The sequence below is a fragment of the Scyliorhinus torazame genome, chromosome 18 (assembly GCF_047496885.1).
Source record: "Scyliorhinus torazame isolate Kashiwa2021f chromosome 18, sScyTor2.1, whole genome shotgun sequence".
NCBI classification, from domain to species: Eukaryota; Metazoa; Chordata; class Chondrichthyes; order Carcharhiniformes; family Scyliorhinidae; genus Scyliorhinus; species Scyliorhinus torazame.
Window position 1 is genome coordinate 95,532,330 of NC_092724.1, and position 27,867 is coordinate 95,560,196.

Below are 27,867 nucleotides of genomic sequence, written 5' to 3' on the forward strand. Positions count from 1 at the left end.
GAATCAATATATATGGGGGATTTCTTTCCATCTATAGAATATGTAACGGAAAAGGAAATTTGAGGGTGGAGTCTGACTGAAATTAGGCTCTGAAGTCTAATTTGCCATAAGTATTTGGTTTATCCTGTTGGATATAAAGCACAATAATTAACAATTTGCTAAGAATAAGGGGCTAGGGATTTGTAAGCGTGAAACTGCTGGGGGCCAGGAGGCAGAGCCTGTGGCTGCCATGGCGACGGCCGCCTGAGTGACAGTCCGCGAGGCGCTGCCATGGCGACGGCCCCCTTCCCCCCGCCACTCTGTCCCCGAGTGACAGCCGCACGGCGTTTGCCATGGCGACGGCCGTCTGAGTGACAGCCCCAACGCCCGGCCCGGCGAGACAAGGCGTTCAGACACCGGGGTGGATTCAGGTGAGAGAGAGAGAGAGAGAAACTCCCTCGGCCAGAGTGAGCGGGGGGGCGGGGAGAGAGGAAGCAGAGGCTGATCCGGGCCCTGCCTCCCCCGTCCGCACTTCCCGTCCTTTGTTTCCAAACACCGCGAGGCCTAGTTGGCGGCCTACGCAGCCTGGGACTCGAGTGAGTGAGTCAGCGAGCCTGTGCGGCCTAGCGCGAGGAGGTGGAAGGGGGCCAGGGCCCGGTCGCAGGCTGTTGGTTTAACATATATATGTAGAGAGAGTGTGAGGGCGTTTTGAGGTAGGCGGTGACGGGCGGCACTTCCTTTGTTTGGATCAAACCCCCATGTGGCCCTGGCCATTTATTTTGAAGACGGGGCATACGGAGTGCTGCCCCCGCCGCGTGATCCACTCCCCATTCTAGGCCGCTGCCGGGTAATTGTTCAATAAAGTCACTCATCATTCGGCTTTCATTGATGAGCCTTGTGGAAGGTAATTTTTCGATTTTAAGATCTTCGGCTGTCTTTTTTGCACCCCAGAGTTTAAAAGGCGTCTTATCCAACATCGAGCTCTAACTAAGTGGACTACTGTTCACTCACACTCTTTTGTTCCAGGTCCGTGTCACTCCACCCCCCTCCTCCTTTTCAGACTATATTAGACTAGTTACTGCGGTGACTTGTGCATTTTTACCATAATACTGCATTTAATGCCAACTCCGCGCAGCGTGATGATCCCTTTGAACGCATCAATGTTGTAAAAATCGGACTCTGATTCCTGTACTACTGCAGCAACCAGCTGTTAATGAAAAGTTCTGTCTGCTCTGATGGGATGAGATGCCTCTATATATTAACGTAAAAGAAGCAAAAAGGATTCAGCCACCCTCCTCCTACTCCCGTGTTTATAACTAAATTGCTAATTCACAGCTGTCACAGTGTACTTTGGAATGAAGTGGTTAGAAACTTTACCCTCACTTACAAATGTGGCAAAGTATTTGAGTTTAAAAGCCTGTGAGGAATTGAACGCTTTTATTCTGATCATCTCATCAAAGAAATATTGTTTGAACAATAAACATTTTAAAATTATACTTTGACCCCCATCTTATCTTATTAATAGCCCTTTTTAATGGGAAATAACCCTGTGTTTCAAGGTGAAACACATTGTGTTTAGAAGTGCCCCCCCCAATATCATCATCTCGAGGTGCAGTTTTATTTCCTGCTCTGTGGCTGCACATGTACTTCATGTCTGCTGTGAGATCACGTGTGCTGCCTTGTTCCATCCACTTAGGATGCGGCTCTTCTGTGCGCTATGGTAATTAGTAGAAATGAATGAGACTGTGCATGCAGCACTAACTGAAGTGACGGTCTTTGTGTTTTGATGAAGCTCCTAAGGACAAAGGATACCCGCCTTAGCAGTGTTTCCTCCTTTCACAGGCCTACTATTTAAATATTGGTAACCTTTGCATATATTATATATATATATATATATATGTACATGTATCTATTCCAGAAATTGGTTGCTAAACTTTTGCGTCTTAACTGTGCAGATCACTGTCTTTTGATGTTCTGTCTTTGTCTGTTATGTTGGGGCTTCAGTGTTGTTGGGGGTGGGGGGTGTGGGGGGGGGGGGGGGGTGTGGGGGGGGGGGGGGTGTGGGGGGGGGGGGCGGGGCGGGGGCGGCAATGTGGTGTGTGACACTGATTTAATAAGAGCCCCATATACTGTTGTTAGTGTAAAAGGTTATTAATTGGGCAACTGCAGTTGGGACAGGGAGTCTTTCATTGACTTCATATTTCCAATACATGCATGTCTTTTTCCAAAATTAATGTAACTAGGTAGTTTTTATTTACACTTATAACTATATTATATTTGGAAGCTGAATAGCTGTTAAACAGATAATTTATTTTGCCGTAATCTTCTGATTCCCTATGGCAGTTTTTTTTTTTCAAAAACATTTTTTTTTGTTTTGACAACTTACGATATTTTACAAATCTGTTGGAACCCAGCTCTAGACTATTGCATGAAGTTATGGACACTCTTAGCATGCAGATGATTGTTCCTGCAAGGCACTTTTATGATGAGGTTTCAAATAAGGGAATCGACAGTCAACAAATTCGTATTTGATAGAAGTTGCTGGTTCACATTTGTATTTAGAAACTAAAAATATGGGATGATATTAATGTTTTAAATAATACATATGAAGCCATACCTCATTTATAAGCTTCTGTCTTGAGAGGAAAGGTGTACCAATGGAAGGAAAATGTGAGAAAAGAATAAAAGGGGTGTTGCATGTAAATAAAATGTACAACTATTTAATAATGGTACTTGGCTATACTGAGTGAGGTCAGGGCTATACTGAGTGAGGTCAGCCTATCTTGGTCAACAAAAATCATTTCCCATTCTAAAGAGTTAACCAGCCTCATCACAATATATTCCATTTGGTCTCAAAGCCATAGATGAGTTGCTTCCTTTCAAGGAAAGAGATGGGCTGATTCAGTTTCTTCCCAACTAAATACTTGATATATGCCCCCCTGTATTGAGTATGTACTCTGGTAATGCTGCATTGTCAAAGTTGCCGCTATTCTTTACGGGCTGTCATTTTTGAAAATTCAGGCAGATGTTAAATAATATCATGATTCTTTTCAAAGCAGTGGGAGATTCTCCCAGGATCCTGGCTCTCCAGGACCAATTCGCTCTAGTAACACCATGCGAAATAGATGAACTTGACTTTTGACGTGTGAGATTCTGCTACACACTTAATCTATTGACCCAATAACGGGATCTTCAATATGTATAAGAAGTTACTTGACATGTTCGAAGATATTCTGTAGGAACATCTATTGATGTAAGAGACTACATAACTTTTGTGAAATAGTTTTTCTAATTTTATATACAAAGATAGTGTTGATTTATTACTAATTGATACTATTAAATAGTTATATACTTTTTTTTTTGTCCCCCAAGAGCAGAGTGACGTAGAAAAGGTCCTGTGATGGAGTCGGGACAGGACCAGGCTGATGGCTTACAAAACAGAACAGATGACATAATTAATTTCAGCATCCCTGTGGATTATTCTGTTGATTGTTCAAGAAATGAAAGAGAGGAGCTGCAGGCAAATGACCCTTTAGAACTATTGCATAGTGGGACCATGGATATGCAATACAATTTGTATACTAAAAACACAGCTGATGACTTGGAGACCAACACTGGGTCTACTGTACCTCAGACTGACAAGGTACACTTGGATGATGCCATCTCAAGTACCACAGTCACTGTTTCTTATGTCAATCGGCCTCACCTGTTCTCTTCCCAACGGATATTGCAGCATTCCTTGCATGAGCAGCCATTGTCATCGCTCTTTATTCCATCTGTTTGTGTACAGTCGCAGCAGATGGTGCCAGCCTCATTAGATTCATGCATACCTACCGATTTTGTTGACTCATCATTTGAGAGCTCTGTGTTGGCACAGTCTGGTGATCTGGAATCCATTAGAAGAGGCCTTGAAAATGGAATAGACTGTAGTCTTAAGAACCAGCACAGATTCAAAACATTGGACTTGGATTTACCATTAGCTGCTTCTGCAGACCTTGAACCTGAATCATGTAATAGTCCACTCGAACAGACGTTAGATACTGTGGAGGAAACCTTGTACGAACAGTCTAGTGTTTCTTCTGATTTGGAAGCGCATGACTCTGTATGCCAGTTTTCTGAAGAAGTACATCCGGAAAATGAATGGCTTGATCCTGTAAGTCCTGCTGAAACTGAACAAGACTCCAAACTGCTTGTAATAGAACTAACTGGATCTCCGACACCAGAGAACAATCCAAAAAACAAAGAGCAGTGTGACAATGGAAACCAGCTGGGTCAAATGGACCTCTTTGAAACACAGAATGGCTTCGCTGGTGTTAAAAGCTTGAGTAACCAGTATGATGAGAGAGAGCTTCAGCCTGTCCGTGACTTGAATCGAAACTGCAAAGACCAGGCAACAATGACAATAAAAGTAGAAAATGTCATTGAATGTTCAGAACTCGCAGTACCCGCTGAATCCGAAGCAAGATCGAGTGAGGATGCATTTGATCAAACATATCCAAAAGATTTAAAAGAAGGGGAGCATAATGTTTCACCAGTTTGTGAGGGAAGTGGAGTATCTTCAAATTCAATACAACTATTGCAAAGTTTAATAAGCCCAGATGGTTGCCAGAGAGCATATACGGAAAATGTCGGGACCAATGTGTTATCAACTTGCAGCGACGCACCCAATGCATATAATGTGCTGCAAAATTCAGATAAAGCGAGGCTTGCTACAAGTAACATTACAGTCCTTCAACATGTGCAAGAAAATGATATCTTATCACAGCACGGTATGAAAGCTGCAGAATGGCCATGTGACCAAGAAGTGGCTTTAACATCTGACCTAAATAACACCCAAAGTAACAGCCCAGTTCAATTTGAATACAGCTCACCAGATAGTGTGACTTCTGCATGCAGTAGAGATCTGACACCAAATTTTGAAATAACTAACCAACTTCAAAGTAATGATGATAGCTGTATGGAAGCTCAAAACCAAATTTCTAGTAATGATGCAAATGATACCCTCTCTGCAGCCAAATTGGATTTGAAGGAGATCCCTGAATCAGTGCACATAATTAACAATGTGTGTGAGAACAGCAGAAATTCAGCTTCATTTAGCGAACAAATGTCGTCTTCCTTGCAGAAGCCATCAGCTTCAGAAAGTAGCCATCCGAGGATAAAGCCTTGCTCTCTTGAATTGCACAAACTAAATGTTCTTGAAGCAGAGGGGAAGTGTGACATTCGAGGATATGTATTAGACTTGAAAAAAAATAATGTTGCATCGATGTCGTGCAGCATTTCTATGAGTCTCTCTTTAGCTAAATCTGGAAAAAACATTGATCCTGGAGAGGAGGGAGACCCTGATGCGAACTCTGAAGGGAAAAGTGGTCAGAGCTCCAGCAGTGACGATGTGTGCGAAGCCCTAGCTGGTCAGGCAGTACCACAAATTCCTAACCGAAGGAAGCAGACCTTGGTGGCCAAGTCCGAGGACAATGATGTAGTCTACATCTCTGATGAGGAGAGTGATAGCTGTTTGGTTACAGAAGCTGATCTACACCAGGATCAGGCTCAAACTCAGGATCTTAAGAATTGGAGGATGGCAAGCCAACAACATGTGAATCAGAAGAAACGTTCAGATCAACCTCTCCAAAATGATGGTAGTGCTGAGCCCAAACATTTTGAAAGGAAGATTCTTCCGCCAAGGCAACGAGGAATGAAACTGGAGCAGATTGTGCAAAATATTGTAACTCAGCCCAAGTCGAGAACGTCTAGCAGCCTCACTGAGAGACTAAGAAGAAGCAGAGATGCAAAGACTCCTACCCGGTTTCAACCACCAAGAAGCAAATCATTCAGCTCCACTGCAGAACAGAAGTCCAAGAGTGGTGCTGGACTCTCTCTCTGCAGCAGAGATTCCTCACAAAAAATGAAGTTGAAGTGTAAAATGCAAGAACAGAATGAGGCTAACAATGGAGAAGCAGGCACAGTAGCTGTGGAGAAACTGAACAAAAATAAATCTACCTCAATTCCAGGCACTTGCCAGGAACATGCAAAAAAACTGAGCACTTCTCTTTCCCCTGCCACATCTTTGTGCAGCGCCTCTTCATCTTCAAAGCAGTTGACAGATATTTGCTGGAAGGGGCATACTTCGGGCAGTAAACAAGAGTTTGGTAAAGCTGACCTCAAATGTTTAGACAGGAGCAGAAGGAATGCCAGTCAGCCAAAGAACTGCATATCGCCCCGTCAACAATCTTCACAGCAGAGGACAAGGGGCACAGCAAGGAAAAGAATACGCAAACCGGCAGGTAAAAAGCGACAGACACGGCAGGGACTACCTTCGACATTCTTTGCTCCTGATGAGCCTGAGATCAAGCTCAGAGCATTGACTCTTAAAACTGAGGACCGACGTGATAGATATGATAGTTTTTCACCTTACATTAGGATAGAGACAAAGGGTTATTCCATGTGCACAGTAATAAACTACGCCGAGGAGGATAGTAACAATCTTAAACAAAAAAAACATTCCCAGCAGCAGTCGCATGGTGCAGTTCCAAAGTCATCTTGCTTGACATTGGGTCCTACAATTAATGAGGCCTCTCAGAAAAGCTTTCTAGTCTGTTGTCTTTGTGGCCAGTCTGCAAATGCTATGGAGCAAGGTGATCTTTTTGGGCCGTTCTATCCTGCAGGATATACACCTTTGAACAACCAAACTGCCCGGTCAAAAGATATCAAGATTGATCAAGTTGGTACAGTTGTCTCTAGCCCTAGTTGTAATTCTATTAGGAATGCAGTAAATAAAACTCCAGGACAAAATCAGGAGTCTAGAACAAGGGAAGGGGCAACAACCCGTGGCCAGAAACGCAGAGGTTTGGACAGTGTTGAAGAGGCCACAAAAGGTTCCGATAGTAAGAAGCCTAAGAGTGAGCTGTCTTTGGAAGAATGGTACCAGCCTCCCTTAGTCCCAATGGACGTTAATGAATACTGGATGCATGAAGACTGTGTGACTTGGTGTGCTGGTATATTTCTTGTAAGAGGGAAGCTGTATGGTTTGCTGGAGGCTATCAGTATCGCACGGGAGACGGTAAGTAAGATGAGGAATTTTAGAGTATTGTACAGGTCCTGAACGTGTAAACCGTCTCAATCTTTTTTGATCTTTAGTGAATGAATGGCAGGCACTGTCTTTAGACCAATATTCTGGAAATTTATTACAACTTCAGAATATTCAGAAATAATCAAGGAGTGGAAAATTGTGATAACCATCTTTTATTTTCATTGCAGTAAATCATTTCAACCGAGCAGGTAGAAATAAAAGCAATTTTACAAATTAGTTTTGGTTAAAGCATTCCAGGTCTTAGAACCTTCTATAGACATTTTCTTAATCGCGTTGTATCAGAAATTTGAAGGAGGTGTGCTGGAGGTGTCCAGTAAACTATTTGGTGTGGTTTGCAATTCCAGTAAGAAAGCTTGGGAAAGGCAAAGGGATGTGAGCCTTTTCCTGTGGATAAAATATAAGTTAATTTGTACACCCAAGATTGACTAACCCATGTTAAACAACACTGGTACTTAAATGAGAATTTTAGGGAAACCATGGTTTTTGTCTGGAGCAGAGAAACTTCCTATTTTAAATCGCTTTCCCCTTTCTAATGAAGCAAATGCAAAGAGATTGCAGCTGCATGTTCCCAGTTGCACACAGCCTGATCCCTGGCTGCAAATTGTATACGACAGGCATTATAAGGTTTATTTACCACCTCTGTTTCTTTTTGGTGCTGATTTTGAATGTCCAAGTCCTCGCTAACTCACTGCATTACCCAGTCATCCTCTATTTGTTTCCTTCGATGTTGTCTCTCACATTGCCCAGCTCATTCCAGCCATCTTGCTGAAAGGAAATACACATGAGTAGGCCAGCTGATTCTCACTTCCGCACTCTTGCCTATTGCCCCTTGACACATCTAACATTGTCAAATTTGTGTCTTCCTGTTTCAGTCTACTGCTGTTGACTGTGTCAGAAACTTTAAATATCAACTTAAAATGAGTACATTTATTTTGTGAAAGTCTTGAGTTGGATAGTGCTTGGAGCTCCAGGAGGACGTAAAGTTGAATGCTCATTAAAGACCAGATAATTGCCCAGGAGGTGCATATAGACTTTGCTTTTTTGGAGATGGACATTGCATCACATTGCACAGTGCAACCTCTAGTTTACTTAATAGAGTGAGACCATTTTATTAAAAGTTTTTGTTTTTAAGAATTTGTTAGAATAGTTCCTGGTTTGTGTAAATTTGATTATAATTGATACAGGAGCTCAAACCTCTGATGCAAAGACACTCAGCAGGACAGTGGTTAGTACTGGTGCCTCACAGTGCCAGGGATCTGGGTTCGATTCTGGCCTCGGGTCACTGTCTATGTGGAATTTGCATGTTCTCCCCATGTCTGCGTGGGTTTCCTCCTAGGTGCTACAGTTTCCTCCCACAGTCCAAAAACGTGCTGGTTAGATGGATTGGCCATGATCAATGCGTGGGTTATGGGAATAGGGTGGGGAATTGGGCCCAGGTAGAATGCTCTCTTGGAGGGTTGGTGCAGGCTCAATGGGCCGAAAAGCCACCTCCTGCACTGTAGGGATTCGGTGGATTCTCTGATAGACCTTAGCAGTCCTGTAAGGTTGTAGTAATGAGGTTTGACTGTATTCACACCAGTGCCTTTATAATTAAACACAACCGCCAGATTTAATCTCCAATATGGAATTACTGGAGTGCATTTTCAGCTGTCCGGGGGTCAACTTAGCTTCATTTTGTAACATTTGCATTATTGATCAGTTAACAAAAGAAATCATGTGACCCTCACCTACCCTTTCCTTTGGATTGTTTACACTTTCTATTTATCATTCTGATAACTTGAATTTTGTATAGGTAACAAAGAATTTGATTTGTCTGTGGCCCTCGTATGAAGCAGGTAGTTGCATCGCGTTTCTGATTGGCTACTTAACTGGGGCAGTAACTAAATGTATTTTATGCCTGCAGCTTTAACATGCCTTCCAAAAATCTGTTTCTCTTGTCTGCTCTTTGATATTCCCGGTGTTATTTCAGTATGTGCTCTTAATATTTTTTCTTCAGTATGTGGTTGTTTTTGTATCGTCAGTCTTCCCTTGGAGAATAGTGGGAGGATTCTCGGGCTAATTGACAGTTGTAGTCCACCATGTGAATGTTCCTGTCATGGTCATCACCAGACCAATGAATGGTTAGTGCATCTGAAATGGTGAGGCGGCTTGCAGGGGCAGGGGGAACTCATCTGCTGGACATGAATATCCCACTGAATACCCTGAAACCAGAATTCAGAGCCAGAAACTGGCAGAATTCAGAGCCCAAAACCCCTATCTGGGCTGCGGTTAAAAGCCTGTACCTTCTGACTCTGAGGCGGGAGTGCTCCCACTAAGTTGAAGATTTGTCCCATTATGTGGTGTGTCGTACCCGCGTCATCTCCGTTTCTTGATTTGCTCGCTGCATATTTCACACTATTATTCTCTGCTTCCTCCTTTTTGATATTTTCAGTTTCTCCCTGCATGTTTTTAGAATCACTTGCTTTTCAGCTGCTCTGAAACCCTTGGTTGCAGAGTTAAGCTATTCGCTTTCTCAGTTGAGCCTCCTTTACAGTTTGCAAGTTTACGATGGTGATTTTTACTGTACTCTAATGCCTTATTAATACTGTGCTCCAATGCCTTGTTGATGCAATACACTCAATGTCCAGAGAAAATACTCCATTGTATTCCACTTGTTGAGAAATGAAGTGAAGTATGTTTGGTTCTTCTCCATCTAAATGCGTTGTAATTAACCATTTTAAATCACAATTTAATATGAACGTGCATCATTAAAGCTATCTTGACAATGGAATATGTTGCACATTTGGATGATTTTGTTTTTAAATTTAAAATATCCAATTCCTATTATTCAAATTAAGGGACAATTTTAATGTGGCCAATCCAGCTACCCTGCACATCTTTTGAGACCCACGCTGACACGGGGAGAATGTGCAAACTGCACGTAGACAGTGACCTGGAATCGAACCCGGGTCCTTGGCGCTGTGAGGCAGCAGTGCTACTTCTGTGCCCCCGTGCCGCCCCTTTGTTTTGTTGATTTTAGCAAAATGGCCTCTTCGCAAGCTCTGACACTGTTTGGCATATCAGTTTCGCTTTTTATTTCAGTCAAATATATTATATTATCAACTTTATAGATTTTCCTTAAGCCCTTATGAAGAGCCTTGGAATGTTTTTTCTATGTTCAGGGTGCAACATACATGCAAGTTTTAGTTTTACTACTATTTAAGATATGTGGCTAATAATTCTCATGTAGCTATAACTTGAAGAGTAAAACCGGTTGAGATCAAAGGGAGCACAACCTAGCCCTATAGCAGAGGAAACATTTTAGCCCCTCCTTTCTCCTACTAGTTTCTACTATGACCTCTATTTGGCCTAAAAGCAGTGACTCCTTTCCGAGGCGGGCTCTATGGTCAATGGCAGCACCTCGTGTCCCAAATGGTGCTAATTCTGCTCATGTGAACTTTGCGAATGAATCAGCAGGCTATTGAAATTTGTAGGACTTCATGTCTATTTGATCCTCTTCACCCAAGAGCTACACAACTGCTTTTCCAGTTGGAAACAATGGCAGCCTTTGCTATTTTTTTTTCTTCCCACTCTGACTCTTTAAAGTATGAACGGTGGTATGTCTGCTACCACTATCCAATCTAAGATCAGCTAACACAGCACAGACAAAGGAGTGACCCTGGATCTTCCTTGATCGATATGGCTCGGTTCTAACTTGGTGAGTCTTCAGGATGGATGGCTAAGATCTTGTGACTGAGTAGCATGGAGGTATCCAAAGAAGGATATATTGTTTAATATATTCATAGAATCCCTACAGTGCAGAAGGAGGCCATTCAGCCCATCGAGTCTACACCGACCCACTGAAAGAACACCCTACCAAGGCCCACTCCCCCATCCCACCTAACCGTTGGACACTAAGGGCCAATTTAGCGTAGGCAATCCACCTAACCTGCACATCTTTGGACTGTGGGAGGAAACCGGAGCACCCGGAGGTAACCCACGCAGACACGGGAAGAAAGTGAATACTCCACAAAGACAATATTGAAGCCATTGTGCACCTCATACGTAATATACTCGACCATGGGGGATCATCAATCTGCAGGATGTTCTGTTAAAAAAAACACGACCTTGACTTGTTTCTCCCAACCAAAGCAAGTATCTGTCTCAACTTCCATCCTTTGTTATTTAATCCTTGGCCAATTCCTTTCCATATTTTAATATCCCCATCACTCCAACAACCCAGGAGCTGGTGCACTCTGTAAGATGTGATTGCTGCTTTCTAAACCACAATCCCACTCCTAACTAGATAATCAGTCAACTGTTTTTATTCCCTTAAGGTGCTAATCAGTGTTATCTGCTTTAGGTGCTGGTTCATTCCACATATCCATTACTCTGGAATGGAAAAAATAATTCTCCCTCATCTTGAATCTTAGTTGAGGCTTGTTAATCTTGTATGCATGCCTAAGTTAAATAGCCTACTTTACATCTACATTAACTGTTCCTTCTAGCATTTTAAAGATTTGGATTATATTATCTTTTGGTTTTCAGTAACAATCAACAACTTCCTCAGTTACAAATACATAATCATTTTGATCCGTGAAAGTTTTTTTTTGCACCAAATGAGGTAAACTCAAGAAATGGATCTGACAACATTTTACTTTCTTGTAGAAAGGAACCAGAACAGCGCCCAACCAGAGTGTGTTTAACTGTTGCATCTTTATCATACATAATTTTTATCTTATTTATCACAAAACAGTCATGACAGCCCAGCAAGGAGTATTGCTGAATGCAGAGCTACAAACCATCAACAGCATTAACTACTTCATTTGCAGCCTGACAACTTGTTGTGGCAGGTCTTCAATTGCCTCGTGTCACTTAGCTGCTTCCTGGAATTGCTGCTGTGTTTTTTTAAAACAAACATACGGTTATATTGAGCAACTTTGTAATTCAACAGATTAGTCTTTCGGAAGAAGACTGACTGAAATAGCCTGGTGTTTTTGACCTGCTTTTTAGGCAAAATTCAGTTTTCCTTTTAAATTGGAAAATAAATCTGAAAATCAAGATACTTTTGACACCAATGTGGCTGCGCTCCAAGGGGATTACCGTATTCCCATTTTGTCTGCCCCAGCATAGCAAGCGCACACAGCCTGACGCCAGTTGAATTATTGAGAGTGCAATTGATTTAAAAGAAAATTAAGCTACCTGCGACTGCCTTAACTTTACCCGGACAGTAATAGTTTAGTCTAGATAATGGCTACATTTATCTTTGAGAAGATTTAAAGTAATTTTTTTCTCACTTCACTTCGCATGTATGATTCGCCCTTTTGATTGGGGACTTGACCTGCAGTGGACCTCTTGTCGAAAATGATTTTAGTTATTACCAGCCGTTTTGTAATTTTCCTTTATTCTCTCCCTCTTTGTGTGGTGCTTGCCCTTTGGAGAATTCTGGCCTTTCTTGAGTGCCTATTATCGACAATGCAACAAAACCCATTGTTTTAATGCTTGAGTTTGAAGCTTCATTTTTACAGATTCTGTGTTGGAACATCAATACACAGTTATGATTCTGTGCTCTCAATTAATGTTGCATCTACAGACAAATTAAACGCGTTCATCCTGACTCTTTGACGAAAACGTGCTCATTTCATTGCAGTGATGTCTTGTGCAAGTGATCTGATGTTTCTATGAAGTGATTAAGTGTGCGTCATGTGGTTGGGAAGCTAAAGTCCTTGCTGAGCACGTTTGCCTCTAGTTTTCAGACTAAACAAAATTCATGAGCATAAGCAGTCTGAGTATCAGACCTGCTGCCACACTGATGACTACTAGTTCCCACTTTTTTTATTGCACCTATTCATCAGTCTTTTGTGAACTCTCTTCTTTGTTCTCCTCTGTTTATCTGAACTGATTTTTTTTTCCACATTCCAGCTTCTGCTGTTGTACGTTAGGCTCATTTTGTACAATCTGTATTTTTAATTGATCACTAAATCTCAACCTTTTATTTAAATGTAAATCTAATTTTGTTGGATGTACAGTACTGGATGGGTGATTCCAGCTTGGGTCACTGTCTGTGCAGAGTCAGCACATCCTCCCAGTGTGTGTGTGGGTTTCCTCCAGGTGCTCCGGTTTCCTCCCACAGTCCAAAGATGTGCAGGTTAGGTGGATTGGCTGTGATAAATTGCCCTTAGTGTCCAAAATTGCCCTTAGTGTTGGGTGGGGTTACTGGGTTATGGGGATAGCGTGGAGGTGTTGACCTTGGGTAGGGTGCTCTTTCCAAGACTCGATGGGCCGAATGGCCTCCTTCTGCACTGTAAATTCTATGATGATCTATGAACGCATCTATCTTGCACTGCAGCCCTGAACTTCAAATGCTTCTTGCTGATACTTATATGGAAGGGCTTTTCTAGTTTGCACATTTTCCTTGATGGAGAGACTGGCCCAGATAGTCTAATCTCCAGATCTTCAGAGACCGGACGTATCCCCCAAGCTGTGCTGGTGGATCCCTCAGAAGCCCCAATGCACTGACTCTGGCAATTGCCCTGGAAGTTTAAGTTCCAATGGGCAATTCCTCACCTCCATAGAACCCTCTGAAAAAGTCTCTCGCTCAGAGTTAGGATCGAAGATGTTGGTTGTTTTTGACTTAAGTCACCTGAATAATTATCTAGAAAATGTTACGCAGAAAAATCCCAATCTAACCCTGGGTAATGAGTCAACTGATGTCCCCAACACCTGACTGCCCCTGCCTTGCCCAGTCCAGCCCTCACCTGACCCGACCTCACCGTCCTACTTGCCTGCTACTTGACTCCCTTACCCATTGACCTCTCAAAGCCTATCCCTTTTCCCACCAACATCAGTCGAGTGAACCTTCTCTGAACTGCTTCCAACACATTTATATAGTTTCTTAAATAATGAGTCCAAAACTACACAGCACTCTAGATTTGGTCTCACCAACACCCTGTACAACTTCAGAAAAACATCCCTGCTTTTAAATTCTATTCCCCTTGCAGTAAACAACATTCCATTTATCTTCCTAATCACTTGCTGTACCTGCATACTGACTTTTCTTGATTCATGTATCAAGACACCGAGCCCTCTGTGCCACTATGTTCTGCAATCTCTCTATTTAAATAATATGCTGCTTTTCTATTCTTACTACGAAAGTGAAAAAGTTCATTTTTTCCCACGTTATGCTGCTAAACTCTTTGCCCACTCACTTAAATCATCTGAATCCCTTTGCTGACTCCTGAAGCCCTCTTCATAATCTCATCTACACACACTTTTCAGCTGTGATATCTTTGGTTGTGTGTAGGGTAGTCCACTGTTAACCATTTGTGCACCACCCATATGCACATTCTTCCCTTAGTTTTCAGTTTGAATAACAAGTGACCTTGTGCTTGTTTTATGCCATTTAACACCAGTCTATCTCCTCTGGCGTTAAGGCTTATGATTAGGTTGGAGGGTGGTGGATAATTGGACCAGGATGTACAGACCATATTGTGTTCCCACTTTGGAGCTCCATTTTGCAGCCATAAATCTTGTGGTTTTTGTATTTTCTTTATAAGTTCTGATGTTCACATTTAATTGGAAACTGTAGAAATAAATGTTTCACACTGTAATTACACCTATGCTCCAGTGGGCCTAACTGTCCACTGCAAACGGAGTGGGGTGCAAAGAGAGTCAAGGAGGTTAATTACAATTCTCATGTGCCATTTCATCTGTAAAGAAATTGTAAGATTTTATTACAACAATCTTTTTTTAAAATATGAAGCAAGCAAATAATTTCACTTCTGACCTGGAGCCTGAAATTTATAAACAGCTACAGCTTTGCAGTTGTTGATTTTGGAGTTTGCGAGGAGCCACCACATCCTGGGTTTGCCTTTTAAACCAGCTCCTCACAGAGTGCTTGAGAAATGGCATTAATGGAGCCAACCAGGTTAGCTGGCCCACACACCAGTGCACCAGATCCCGGAGTACCATTGACTAATCCCACAGGAGGTCAGCAATTCTAATAGTGAGAATTCCAGATCTCGGTAATTTGCAAGATTTATTTTTATTGTTGAGAAAAATGAACTGTTCTAAATAACTTTTATTTCTCTTCATCGTTGTACTCCTCTGCTTTGTTGGTAGTAAAGACTTGAAAAGAAGAAGCTGCTTCATTTCTCGCTTCTAAACAAAGGGAATCTAATAAACCCTGTGAGACAAAACTAGCTTAAAAATCATCCTTCCTCAGTTAACCTAATAATGAACACTCCTAGACCAAACTTAACGTAATTGTACTGTATTGAAAGAAGGAGCACAGTGTCATTGATTTGAATTCCAGCCAACCACTATAGCCTTGTACTGGTACCAGAGTCTTGTATGAGACCCATGTGCCCTGGTAACGTGTCTCTCACAACCCAATCAATTCCGTTTTTTTTTTTGTTGTCCTTCAGCTCTGCTATTTGCTGGTAGAACTGTTTGAGAAAGGTTGTACCATTGGAGAATAGTGTCCGTTGTCTGCCAGTATCACCAGCCTGAGCTACGTGTAAATTAAGAAGATCATTGTATTAAATTTTGAGACTCCATAGCCATGAAATTAGATAAGTTCCAAAAATGGATATCGCGATCTCAATGTTTGATTCACTCCCACCCAATGCTTTCAATACAGGCAACACGTAAACATTGAGCTGCCTACTCATTTAAATGATTGCAGCATGCAGTCGGTGCTAAGCGCACTGCTGAATGGCTGCACACCTGAACAGCAGGGCAGAAAAGTGTGAGAGGCGAGCACAAGTTAAAGCCAGCCAACATTACTCAAAGCCAGCCTGTGCCTCTTAAAGGGAAGAGGTGCACGTTGACTGGAGCAGGAATTAGAAGTAATTGCTAAAGTGAGTTAAACTTGGGAAAGATCCAAGAATGGCAATACATGGCAGAGAGAGCAGGTGCTAATATTTTTCAAAGCTGAACTGGAGTCCTCGTTCAAGGAGGCCTCGCAGGGAAACATCTCAAAACATTGGAACCAGATAGAATGCAGCGGACAGTGTAATGGGTCGAACCCCAAGTATGCAGTGCCACGAGAAGTTCAGGATCAGTGAATGCATCTTTAAATGCCATAGCCACTAACTGCCCACCAGTCTCTCGAACTGCTTAATACACCACACCAAAATCACTTGACTACCGTCCATCTCTTATCAATTACAATTCATACATAACGTTTATAGCTTCACTTCACTCACACAAACTTGGCACTGCTGCATATCTTGCACTTGCATCTCACAGTTTGCACACAACGTCAGGTACTAAATCTATCATTTTGGCCAACCTTTGGGCCATGTGCCCTAATATTTGTCTTGGTGTCAAAGTATGCTTTACAACAGGAAGGGCCTTGGGATGTTTTGTAATCTAAAATGAGCAAGTTGTTTTTATGATAGCCACATCAGCCAAACACTGCACCACACTTGCTGACACGCTCCTTGCAGGACAGGGTGGTGCATAACTAGAGGCAGCAGTACCTAACTGGTCGGCTGCATGCGTATAACTCTTACAGAAGCAACAGTACACATCATAACCATAAGATACAGGAGCAGAATTAGGCAACTCTGCCCATCGAGTCTGCTCCATCATTCAATAATGGCTGATATTTTTCTCATCCCCATTCTCCTGCCTTCTCTCCATAATTAACCCCTGATCCCATATTAATCAAGAACCCATCTATTTCTGTCTTAGACTCTCATTGATTTGACCTTCACAACTTTCTGCAGCGAAGAGTTCCACAGAACAGATTCACCACTCTCTGGCAAACGAAATTCCTCCTCATCTCTGTTTTAAAGGATCGTCCCTTTAGTTTGAGGCTGTGCCCCCTGGTTCTAGTTTTTACTATTTGTGGAAACATCCTTTCGCATCCACTCTATCTAGGCCACTTAGTATCCTGTAAGTTTCAATAAGATCCCTCCCTCATCCTTCTAAACTCAAGTACAGGCCCAGAGTCCTCAACCGTTCCTCATATGGCAAGCTCTTTATTCAAGGGATAATTCTTGTGAGTCTATTCTGGACTCTTTGCAAGACCAGCACACCCTTCCTTAGGCCCCAAAACTGCTCACAATACTCCAAGTGGGGTCTGACCAGAGCCTTGTACAGCCTCAGAAGTACATCCCTGCTCTTGTATTTTGGCCCTCTCAGCATGAATGCTTACATTGCATTTGCCTTCCTAACTGCCGACTGAACCTGCATGTTATGTCTTTTGCTCCTATCTGACATTTCCTCTCTGCATAAATATCAAGTTGCATGACAATGTTTCCTGCCCTGAATTCATACCCTTGGGGGGGGGAAAAAAAGAACCTGCACGTTAAGCTTGAGCTAGGACTACTAAGTTCCTTTGTGCCTCTGATTTCCTAAACCTTTTCCCATTTATAAAATAGTGTATGCCTCCATTCTTCCTACCTACCAAAGTGCATAACCTCATACTTTTCAACATTGTATTCCATCTGCCACTTCTTTGCCCACTCTCTTAGCCTATCCAAATCCTTCTGCAGCCCCCTGCTTCCTAATAACTACCTGTCCCTCTACATATCTTTGTATCATCTGCAAACCTAGCAACAGTGCCCTGAGTTCCTTCTTCCAGATCGTTAATGTATATTGTGAAACATTGTGGTCCCAACACCGACCCCTGAGGCACAGCACTAGTCATCGGCTGCCTGAAAAAAGACCCCTTTATCCCTACTCTCGGCCTTCTGCCAGTCAGCCAATCCTCTATCCATGCCAATATCTTGCTCTTAATTTAATAACAGCCTCCTATACGGCACCTTGCCAAGGGCCTTCTGATAATTTAAATAGATTACATCCACTGGTTCTCCTTTGTCTAACTTTCTTGTTAACTCCTCAAAAAATTCTAACAGATTTGTCAGACATGACCCCCCCCCCCTTGACGAAGTTGTGCTGACTCAGTCCTATTTTGTCATGCACTTCCAAGTACTCTGCAATCTTATCTTATCAGGCCTATAATTTCCCACCTTCTGCCTCCCTCCCTTCTTAAACAAGGGTGTTACATTAGCCATTTTCCAGTACTCTGGGACCCTCCCTGTCTCCCGTGATTCCTGAAAGATCATCACTAATGCCTCCACAATTTCCTCAGCTATCTCTTTTCGGACCCTGGAGTGTAGTCTATCTGGTCCAGGTGACTTATCCACCTTCAGACCTTTCAGTTTCCCCAGAACCTTCTCCTGAGTAATGGTCACTGCACTCACCTGTGCCCCCTGATTCTCCTGGAGCTCTGGCATCCCACTGGTGTCTTCCACCATGAAGACTGATGCAAAGTAACTATTCAGTTCCTCTGCCATTTTTTTGATTCCTATTATTAATTCTCCAGCCTCACTTTCCAGTGATCCAATGTCTTGCCTATCTCTTACCTTTTATACATTAAAAAAACTCTTGCTATCTTCTTTTATATTACTAGTAGCTTGCACTCATATTTCATCTTCTCCCCCTTATTGCTTTTTTAGTTGTCCTCTGCTCGCTTTTAAAGACTTCCCAATACTCTGACTTATTGGGTTATTGGGATGGGCAGACACATGGTGGATGAAATTGAATGTAGAGAAGTTGAAGTGTTTCATTTGGTGCCTTTCGCTTTTTAAAAAATATTTTTATTCAAGCATTTTCAATTATTTACAGAAAAAACACGGCACCAATAACCGTCGCTCACAAACCATACTCTGAATACAAGACCCGATTCCCAACCCACAACCCCTGCCCCATTTTCAAAATATAATAACCCCCCACCCCACTGACACTTTACCACTCCTTTAAAGAAATCAATAAACAACCTCCGCTTCAAGAAGAACCATTCCTCTGAACCCCCAATAGCAAACTTTATCTTTTCCAGATGCAGAAATTCTGCCAGATCGCTCGCCCACGCCACTGCTTTAGGTGGGTCCAGGTCCCGCGAACCTAACAACATCTGCCTCCGGGCTATCAGAGAGGCAAAGACCACCACATCAGCCTCTCCTCACCTACACTCCTGGATCCTCCGACATCCAAAATATTGTCACCCACGGGCTCGGAGCCACTTTCACCCTCAGAATCTTCGACATAGTCACCGCAAAACCCTCCCAGAACTCCTTCAACTTCGGGCATGCCCAGAATATGTGGACATAGTTCGCCCCACACCCTGAACACCGCCCGTACCTGTCCTCTAATCCCGAAAAGAGCCAACTCATCCTTCATACTGCTTTATGCATCACTTTAACCGGAATGAGACTTAGTCTCGCACATGATTTGGATTTGATTTATTGTCATGTGTACCGAAGTACAGTGAAGAGTATTGTTCTGCATACAGTCCAGACAGATCGTTCCATGCATGAAAAAACAAAGGACATGCATAAATACACAATATAAATGCATAGGTACAGGCATCGGGTGAGCATACGGAGTCTAGTACTGCTCAGTAGAGATGATGTGTGAAGAGATTGGTTCAGTCCATAAGAGGATCATTCAGGAGTCTGGTAACAGCGGTTTTGAACCTGTTAGTGTGTGTTCTCAGACTCTTGTATCTCCTGCCCGATGGAAGAAGTTGGAAGAGAGAGTAACCTTGGTGGAAGGTGTCTTTGATTATGCTGCCTGCTTTCCCAAGGCTGCGGGAGGTGTTAGGCAGAGTCAATGGATGGGAGGCGGGTTTGCGTGATGGACTGGGCTGTGTTCACGACTGTAGTTTCTTACGGTCTTGGGCCGAGCAGTTGCCATACCAGGCTGTGATGCAATCAGATAGGATGCTTTCTATGGTGCATAAGTAAAAATTGGTCAGGGTCAATGTGGGCATGCCGAATTTCCATAGTTTCCTGAGGACGTATAGGTGCTGTTGTGCTTTCTTGGTTGCAGCGTCGACGTGGGTAGACCAGGACAGATTTTTGGTGATGTGCACCTAGGAATTTGAAGCTGTCTACCATCTCCACCATTGATGCAGGCAGGGGTGTGCACAGTACTTTGCTTTCTGAAGTCAATGACCAGCTCCTTAGTTTTGCTGATGTTGAGGGAGATGTTGTTGTTGTTACACCACGCCAATAGGTTCTCTATCTCCGTCCTGTACTCTGACTCATCATCATTCGAGATCTGACCCACGACCACTACGGTCATGTCATAAGCAAGCATGTAGCTGGAGTTGGAGCTAAATTTTGCCACACAGTTGTGTGTGTATAGGGAGTATAGTAGGGGCAAGTACATAGCCGTCCGGGGCCCCGGTATTGAGAACTGTCGTGGAGGAGTTGGTGTTGTGTATCCTTATTGATTGTGGTCTATGGGTCAGGTAGTCGAGGATGCAGTTGCAGAGGGAGGAGTCAAGTCCTAGGTTTTGGAGTTTTGATATGAGCTTGGCTGGTATTGTGGTGTTGAAGGCGGAACTGTAGTCATTGAATAGTAGTCTGTCGTAGGGGTCCTTGTTGGCGAGATGAGCGTAGGGCTAGGGATGGCAGCTCTGGACTGGTTGTGGCGGTATGCGAATTGCAGTGGATCAAGGCATTCTGGGAGTATGCAGTTGATGAAGATGAGTTTACCCATCTCAGGGCCTCACTCCATACCCAGCTTCTGATGCCCCCCTAGCTCCTCTTCCCATTTCTGCTTGATTTCTTTCCCTGAGGCACTCTATCCTCTGCCGCCTCCAAGCCCTGAACGTGGAATCTGACGCTGCCGGAATAATCCTGTGTTTGCCACGTTTCGGCACCCACAGTGACTTTCCATGCTCTGAGCAATGCAACCACCTCTGGGCTCATGGAGTATCTGGCCAGCTAGAACAGGAAAGGTGCAAGTAGCAATGCCCTTAAACTACACAAGGTCTCCTCGATCCACCCCCACACGGTCCTTTCCTCCACCGCCCACTTCCTGACGTTTTCAATGTTCGCCACACAATTGTAATTCAACAAGCTCGACAGCGCCAACACCCCTCGCCATCTGTCTCCCTCCAAAAATGCAATTTTAATCTGAGGTACCTTACCTGCCCATATAAACTCCAAGATAATCCTGACCGAAAAAAAGATTTGGGGACAGAAAACATGAGGTTTTGGAAAACAAACAGGAACTTCGGCAGCACCGTTACCGTTACTGTCTGGACCCTTCCAATCAATGAAAAAGGCAGGACTTCCCACCTTCTAAAGTCCTCTTTCACCCCTCCACCAAGATCGCCAATTTCAGCTTGTGCAACTGGGCCCAGCTATGCGCCACATGTATTTCCAGGTATTGGAAATTCGACCCAACCAGCCGAAACGGCAACTTCTCCAAGCCCTTCCCCTGCACCCAAGCGATTACCGGGAACACCTCGCTCTTTCCCACATTGAGCTTGAATCCCGAGAAGGACCCAAACTCCGCCAATATCCCCATAATCCTGTCAACACTCTCCTTCGGAATCGTAACGTATAACAACGATCATCTGCATACAGGGAGACCCGGTGCTCCATAGACGCTATTACCTTGGCTTCGCGGCCCCTCCGAGGGCATCATGATCATATTCAACAATTTCTCATTTTAGCCGACACCCCTTCATGAACCCCATTTGGTCCTCGTCTATCACTCCCTGCACGCAGTACTCTATGCGCGTTGCCAACAACTTTGCATCAACATTCAACAATGATATCAGGTGGTATGATCCACGCTTCTCTGGGTTCATGTCCTCCTTTAAAATAAGTGAAATAGACACCTGAGATCATGTGGGCGGAAGCGCCCCTTGCCCACTGAGTCATTGTACATCTCCACTAGTAGGGGTCCCAATTCCGTGCCAAATTTTTTATTAAACTCCACTGGGAACCCATCTGGACCCGAGTCTTCCCAGACTGCATCAAACCCACATACCCCATCACTTCCCCCAGCCCGATCGGAGCACCCAACCCCTGCACTTTACTCCTCCTTGACCTTGGAAGTTCAGGCCATCCAAAAACAGCCTCATGCCATCTTCCCCGCCGGAAGCACCAAACTGTACAGTCCCCAATTAAAGGCCTCAAATACCCCGTTCACTTCCCCTGCTTCAGTGACCATCTTACGCTCCTGAATCTTTCATCCCCCCCCCCCCCCCCCTCCCCCCCCCAATCTCCCTCGCCAGCGCCCTGCTGCCTCAACTGGGGCACAGACATCCTACTCGTTAACCCCTGCTCATTTATCGCCTCCTGCAGCTGCCCCACCACATTCCCTGTAGAGATCAGCTCAAACTCCAGCATAGTTGCGTATAGCCACCCAATCTTTTTGCAGTCCCCTTTATCGGCCAACAGCCCCACATCCAATCTCCACTGTGGCCACTGGGAACGTTCCCTTTCCACATGCAGGTCCACAAGATGCGGCACAATCGGCGCATCCCAGCAATCCCTGCCAATAAACATCTTGTCCAGGACAAAAAAATCAATCTGGGAATGCACTTGGTGTACATGCAGAAAGAACAAAAATTCCTCTGCCAAATGTGGCGTGTTCTGACCTGGAGCTGCAAATTTAAAAGCATCTGGTCAAGTTGCAAATTCCGCGGCCTGCCAAACTGCCATGGGTCGGACCCCGTCCCCCCAACCGCTCCATAAACCTCAAGAATTCTCTTGCCGTCGCCGACACCTTCAGGCACTTAGAACATGTCCGATCTGTCCTTGGACCCAGAAACTTATGGAAATCCCCCCCCACTCCCGGAGTCAACCGGTACATGTCCAGGTTCGGGACCTATGCCAGCACCCTCTTCATAAAATCTGCATCATCCCGATTGGGAGCATATGCATTCACCAGCACCATGGGCGTATCCGCTCCAGTCTCTCACCCACCATCACATACCTACCATCAAGGTCACCCACGTTATTGGCTGCCAAAAATGCCACCCTCTTACTAACCGACACTGCTACCCTCCTCGCCTCAATATCTAACCCTGAATGAAATACCTGCCCCACCCAAGCTTTCCTCAACCTCGTCTGATCCGCAACCTTTAAATGAGCCTCTTGTATGAACACGTCTGCCTTCAAACTCTTTGTGTAAAGACAGGTGACCTCTTGACTAGCCCATTCAGTCGTCTAGCATTCCAAGAGATCAGCCTGGTCAGAGGGCTCCAGGGCTCTCCCCACTCTAATCAGCCACATATCCATTTTTCAATTAGCTCCTCCAGGCCCATGTCCCACAGCACCCCCCAGGCCTCCTCAAGATGACGGTCGCACCCCCACCATAACCAACTGTGCAACAGCAACACCATCAAATTAGCACCCCACCCCCAAGCCAAACACCCCACCGCCCCAAACCCACTATTTTCCCCCCCAGCCACAAGCAAACTATCCCAACACAAACATTCCCCCCCCCCCCCCAACTTCTTGCACAACTCTACCCCCCCACTTCACTTTTCCACTTTTCTTCCGTTAACTAGCCTATCTGCTAGCAGGGTGATTTCCCCACCCGAGGAAAACAACTTTTGCCATAACGTAGTGCCCTTCCACCTGTTGCGCCCAGCCCCCCTGCCATCCCAGGCTCCTCCATGCCCACCCTCCTCTCTTTCCTCCCCCCCCCCCCCCCCCCCCCCCCCGCACAGCCCACCAAGAATCCCACACTTTAATGTATATCCAACACTGCTCCCAAAGCTGGGAGGGCAAAAAGGTACAAACAAACTGTTTTAACATACACATCTAAACAAAGTGAGTTATATAAACGCCAAACATTATATTCCAAAGCGATCATTGCAGTTCCCCATATTTCCTGAGCGCACCGCCACCAGTCCATTTCATGGTGAATCCCCTCCCAAAATCCGATGTTCCCACAAGTCCCCCAGTCCTTGGTCTCTTAAGAACTTACTCGCCTCCTCCGGCATATCAAAGTAGTGCTCCTGTCCCCCATGCATGACCCACAAACGAGCAGGATATAGTGTTCCAAATCGCACCTTGTTCCTTAATAGGGCCGCCTTGACTCTACTAACCTTGCCCACCGCTTTGCCAGCTCTGCTCTCAAGTCCTGGTAGATGTGAACTGCAAGCCCTTGCCAAGAACACACTCAGGCCACCTTCGCTCACCGTAAGATCTCCTCCTTATCCAGGTAGTAATGCAGCCACACAATAATTGCCCTCGGCGGCTCTCCCGCTTTCGGCTCCCTCCTCCGAGACCCTTGCGCCTGATCCTCTTCAGGACGTTGGTCAAAGACGCCCCCTCCCCCACCAACCTCTCAAACATCCTAGCCACATATTTCGTGGCTTGACTTCCTTCGATCACTTCAGGCAACCCCACCCACGATCCTTAAATTCTGCCTTTTTATGAGGGCCACGAAGAATCCAGCACAAGTTTGTCGAATAGAAATAAATAACTTTATTTACAGTTACATATATATATATATATATATATATATATACAGCAGCAGCAGTACTCTCTTGCTGCTCACTCCTCTCTAGCTGGTTCCATATTGGCCAGCTATATTTACTCAGGGACTCTGCTAATGATTTCTCCGCCCCCCCCCTCATTGAGGAAGCTTATACTCCGTGAGGATTGTGGGATTGCCATTATTCCCCAGCCAGTGGTAAGCAGGCAGGTTATAACGTTCTTCCCCTCCCCCCTCCTCGTTTTGTCGCAGGCCGGACACCATTTGCAGGAGGCGCTGGATCGGGGGGCGTGTAACGAGATGGAGAACGGTGCTTCCCAGATGAACAGCGTAACGGTTGTACAGCCACGGCCCTTGAGACCGAGGACTCCCCCTCTGAGACGTCCGGTGCCTCCATCTCGGAGTCGGGGTTCACTGCCTCCGTCATCTCTGCGTCCCTATCTCCATGCGGTTCTGCAACAACCTGCACAGGCTTTGAGTGCAGCGCCAGAGGAAGATTGTGAGGAATATCCTCCACTCTGTCTGGTCTCTGCGGCTGTAGAAGTGAGTTCCGGGGACAGGGAATCTTTGGAAGAAGCGGCCTTCTGGACTGTACATGGTCTACATGCTTGCGCTGGAGTCGACCCTGAGCTTGCACCTGGTAAGAGATGGGGCTTGTTCAGCGAAAGATAATGCCAGGGACCCACTGGGCACCACCAGCAAAATTTCGAACGAACACTGGGTCACCGGGCGCAAACTGCCGAATCGGCCGATGCCGAGAAATGCCATGTCCCTGCCGTTCTTGAATGCGACGTACTTCTGCGCGAATGTCTGGGGAAACCATGCTAAGGCGATTGCGAAGTCTTCGGCCCATTAGGAGTTCTGAGGGAGCTACCCCAGTCACCGCATGTGGAGTGGTCCTATATAAAAACAACAAACGAGCCAGTCTCGTGTCCATAGACCCGAAAGGCTCTTTCTTCAGGCCCCCTTTGAATGTCTGCACTGCGCGCTTCGCCAACCCATTGGAAGCCGGGTGGTATCGAGTGGAGCGGATATGGCGTATGCCGTTTATCTTCATCAACCTCGTAACTCCTCACTTGTGAAAGGAGTGGCGTCCGTGACGAGGCCATACGTACTGAAAGACAAACTCATCTTCTCGATCGTTGCGCAGGACATTCTGTTTACCATCTTACGCACCTCTAGCCCTTTAGACTGGGCATCGATTAATAGAAGGAACATGGATCCTTGAAAAAGCCGGCGAAATCCACATGCAAGCACGCCCATGGCCGCCCTGGCCATTCCCATTGATGTAGGGGCGCGGCCGGCGGAAGCTTCTGATGCTCCTGGCAAATGGAGCAGTTTTGGGCCACCTTCTCTATGTCGGTGTCGAGGCCAGGTCACCAGACATAACTCTGGGCCAGCATTTTCATTTTGGTCACACCCGGATGCTCATTGTGTAAGTCCTGTAGTATCAGCTCCTGTCCTTTTTATGGGATGACCACACGCATCCCCCTCAAGAGGATACCGTCTTCCACGCTAAATTCTGACAGCTTGGAGGAAAATGCCCGCAACTAGCCTGGAACTGTCTATGTTGCTCACCATACAGGACTATGTGCCGAACCTTTGACAGGACTGGCTCCGTCTGGATCCACTCACTGGTCTGTGATGCCGTGACAAGCAAGGAGTCCATAAAATCTAGGGTTGCAACCACCTCGCCGGTCGTGGGGGTCAACATGGGGCGGTCAACAAAGGCAATCGGCTTATGCTGTAATGTTTATGCTGTAGAGAATACTCTTGGGCAGTGAGCAACAAAGCCCAACGCTGGATCCATGCGGAAGCAATAGGCGATATTGGATTATCCTCTCGGGGAAAAGTCCCAGCAGAGGCTTACGATCAGTCACGATAGTGAAGTGGCGGCTATGCACTTAACTGGTGGAAGCGTTTCACTGCAAAGACCACCGCCAGGCCCTCCTCAATCTGCGCGTACTTCTTTTCCGCTGCAGTCAATGCGCAGGAGGCAAAAGCTATTGGCCGCTCAGCACCGTTCTCCATCTCGCGGGACAGGACGGCTCCAATACCATATGGGGATGCATCACACGTGATGAGCAAAGGCTTTCCAGGATTATAGTGGGTTAGTAACCCAGACGACGACAATTGCTGTTTTACCTGCCGGAAAGCGGTCTCTTGCGGCTGACCCCAAACCCAGGTGTGATTCGTCTTTAGGCGCAACGGGGCCAGCGTAGATTCCAGATTGGGAGGTACTTCCCGTAATAGTTTACGAGGCCGAGAAAAGAACGAAGATGCTAAATTGCCCTTAGTGTCCAAAAAGGTTAGATGGGGTTATTGGGTTACGGGGATAGGGTGTAAGTGAGGGCTTAAGTGGGTCGGTGCAGACTCGATGGGCCGAATGGCCTCCTTCTGCACTGTATGTTCTATGTCAGTCGGACCTGGGGCCTATTGAATTGCACGCACCCCGTCGCAGAGAAACCTTCGCGGTCCACCTGATAACCCAGGTAGAACTCTTCCTTCACCTGAAAGACGCACTTTGTGCGACGTAAACAGATTCCAGCCTCTGAAAAGCGTCTAAGGACAGCCTCCCAATTTTCCAAATGTTCCAGCTCCAACATCCCATCCTCGTCGCCAGTTTTGTGAGGGCCACGAAGAATCCAGCACGAGTTTGTAGAATAGAAATAAATAACTTTATTTACAATTACATATATATACAAGAGCAGCAGTAATCCTTTCTGCTCACTACACTCTAGCTAGTTCCATACTGGCCGGCTCTATTTATGCAGGGACTCTGCTAATTTCTCCGCCCCCCTCAATGGGGAAGCTCATACTCCCTGAGGATTGTGGGATTGCCATTAGTCCCCACCCACTGGTAAGCAGGCAGGTTATAACATGCCTCCTCGAGCGTTGGCTACCTTCTCTCTCGGCTACTTCTGACCATCAGCATTTCTGCCTCCAACAAGGCTAGCCGACCCTCATGGTCAGCCACTGACTCCTCCACCTTCTGGAGCGTCGCATCCTGCGCCTCCAGCCTCTGCCCCACTCTCTCCAGAGCAGCCGGAATCTGCTGTGCCACCCTAACCAAACCTTCTGAGGCCGCCTTCCTCTGCTGCTGAAATTCGGCCATCGGAAACTCCACCAGTTGCTGTGTTGAGTGTAGGCAATGGCACTATAGATCTCTGCCATCTTTCCCTCTGCTGTGCCACGCATGTCCCTTTGGCCTAACTGTGGCTTTTGTTTGTTGCATTCCTCGTTTGATAGGGTTGAGGTAAAGTTGTACAGCATGTGGCAAACTATGACAAATCTTGACATGAGGGCTAGCAAGCACTGCAGGGTTCCTCAAGGCATCAAAATAATTTAAGGATCCCAGTGGTCATGTTTTGTGTGGCAGAATGGCATTTATTTTGTGTATGCTCTCCAGGTGTGTGTGTGTGAGGATTGTGAACTGGAGTCATGGGCCATGTGATCAACAGATAGCCCTGGTCACCCAGTAGCCACTGTCTGGTTTGTTAGAATAGCTCAAATGTAGACTGTAGACCAGACTGCCATGAACTAAAGACATTGATTTG

The 27,867-nt window shown here is 45.2% G+C and overlaps 1 protein-coding gene across 7 annotated transcripts in view; it reads left to right on the forward strand.

Moving 5' to 3' along the window:
* The first annotated feature begins 226 nt into the window (after nt 1-226).
* Nucleotides 227-27,867, forward strand: part of LOC140395377 (uncharacterized) — a 74,418-nt gene continuing 46,777 nt past the window's right edge. The window contains exons 1-2 of one of the 7 annotated variants that reach the window (XM_072483058.1): nt 227-410; nt 3,352-7,036. In XM_072483058.1, the coding sequence (XP_072339159.1) occupies nt 3,380-7,036 (3,657 nt within the window). In that variant the 5' untranslated portion in view covers nt 227-410; nt 3,352-3,379. The other 6 variants (XM_072483062.1, XM_072483057.1, XM_072483059.1 and 3 more) reach the window with 6 other exon arrangements.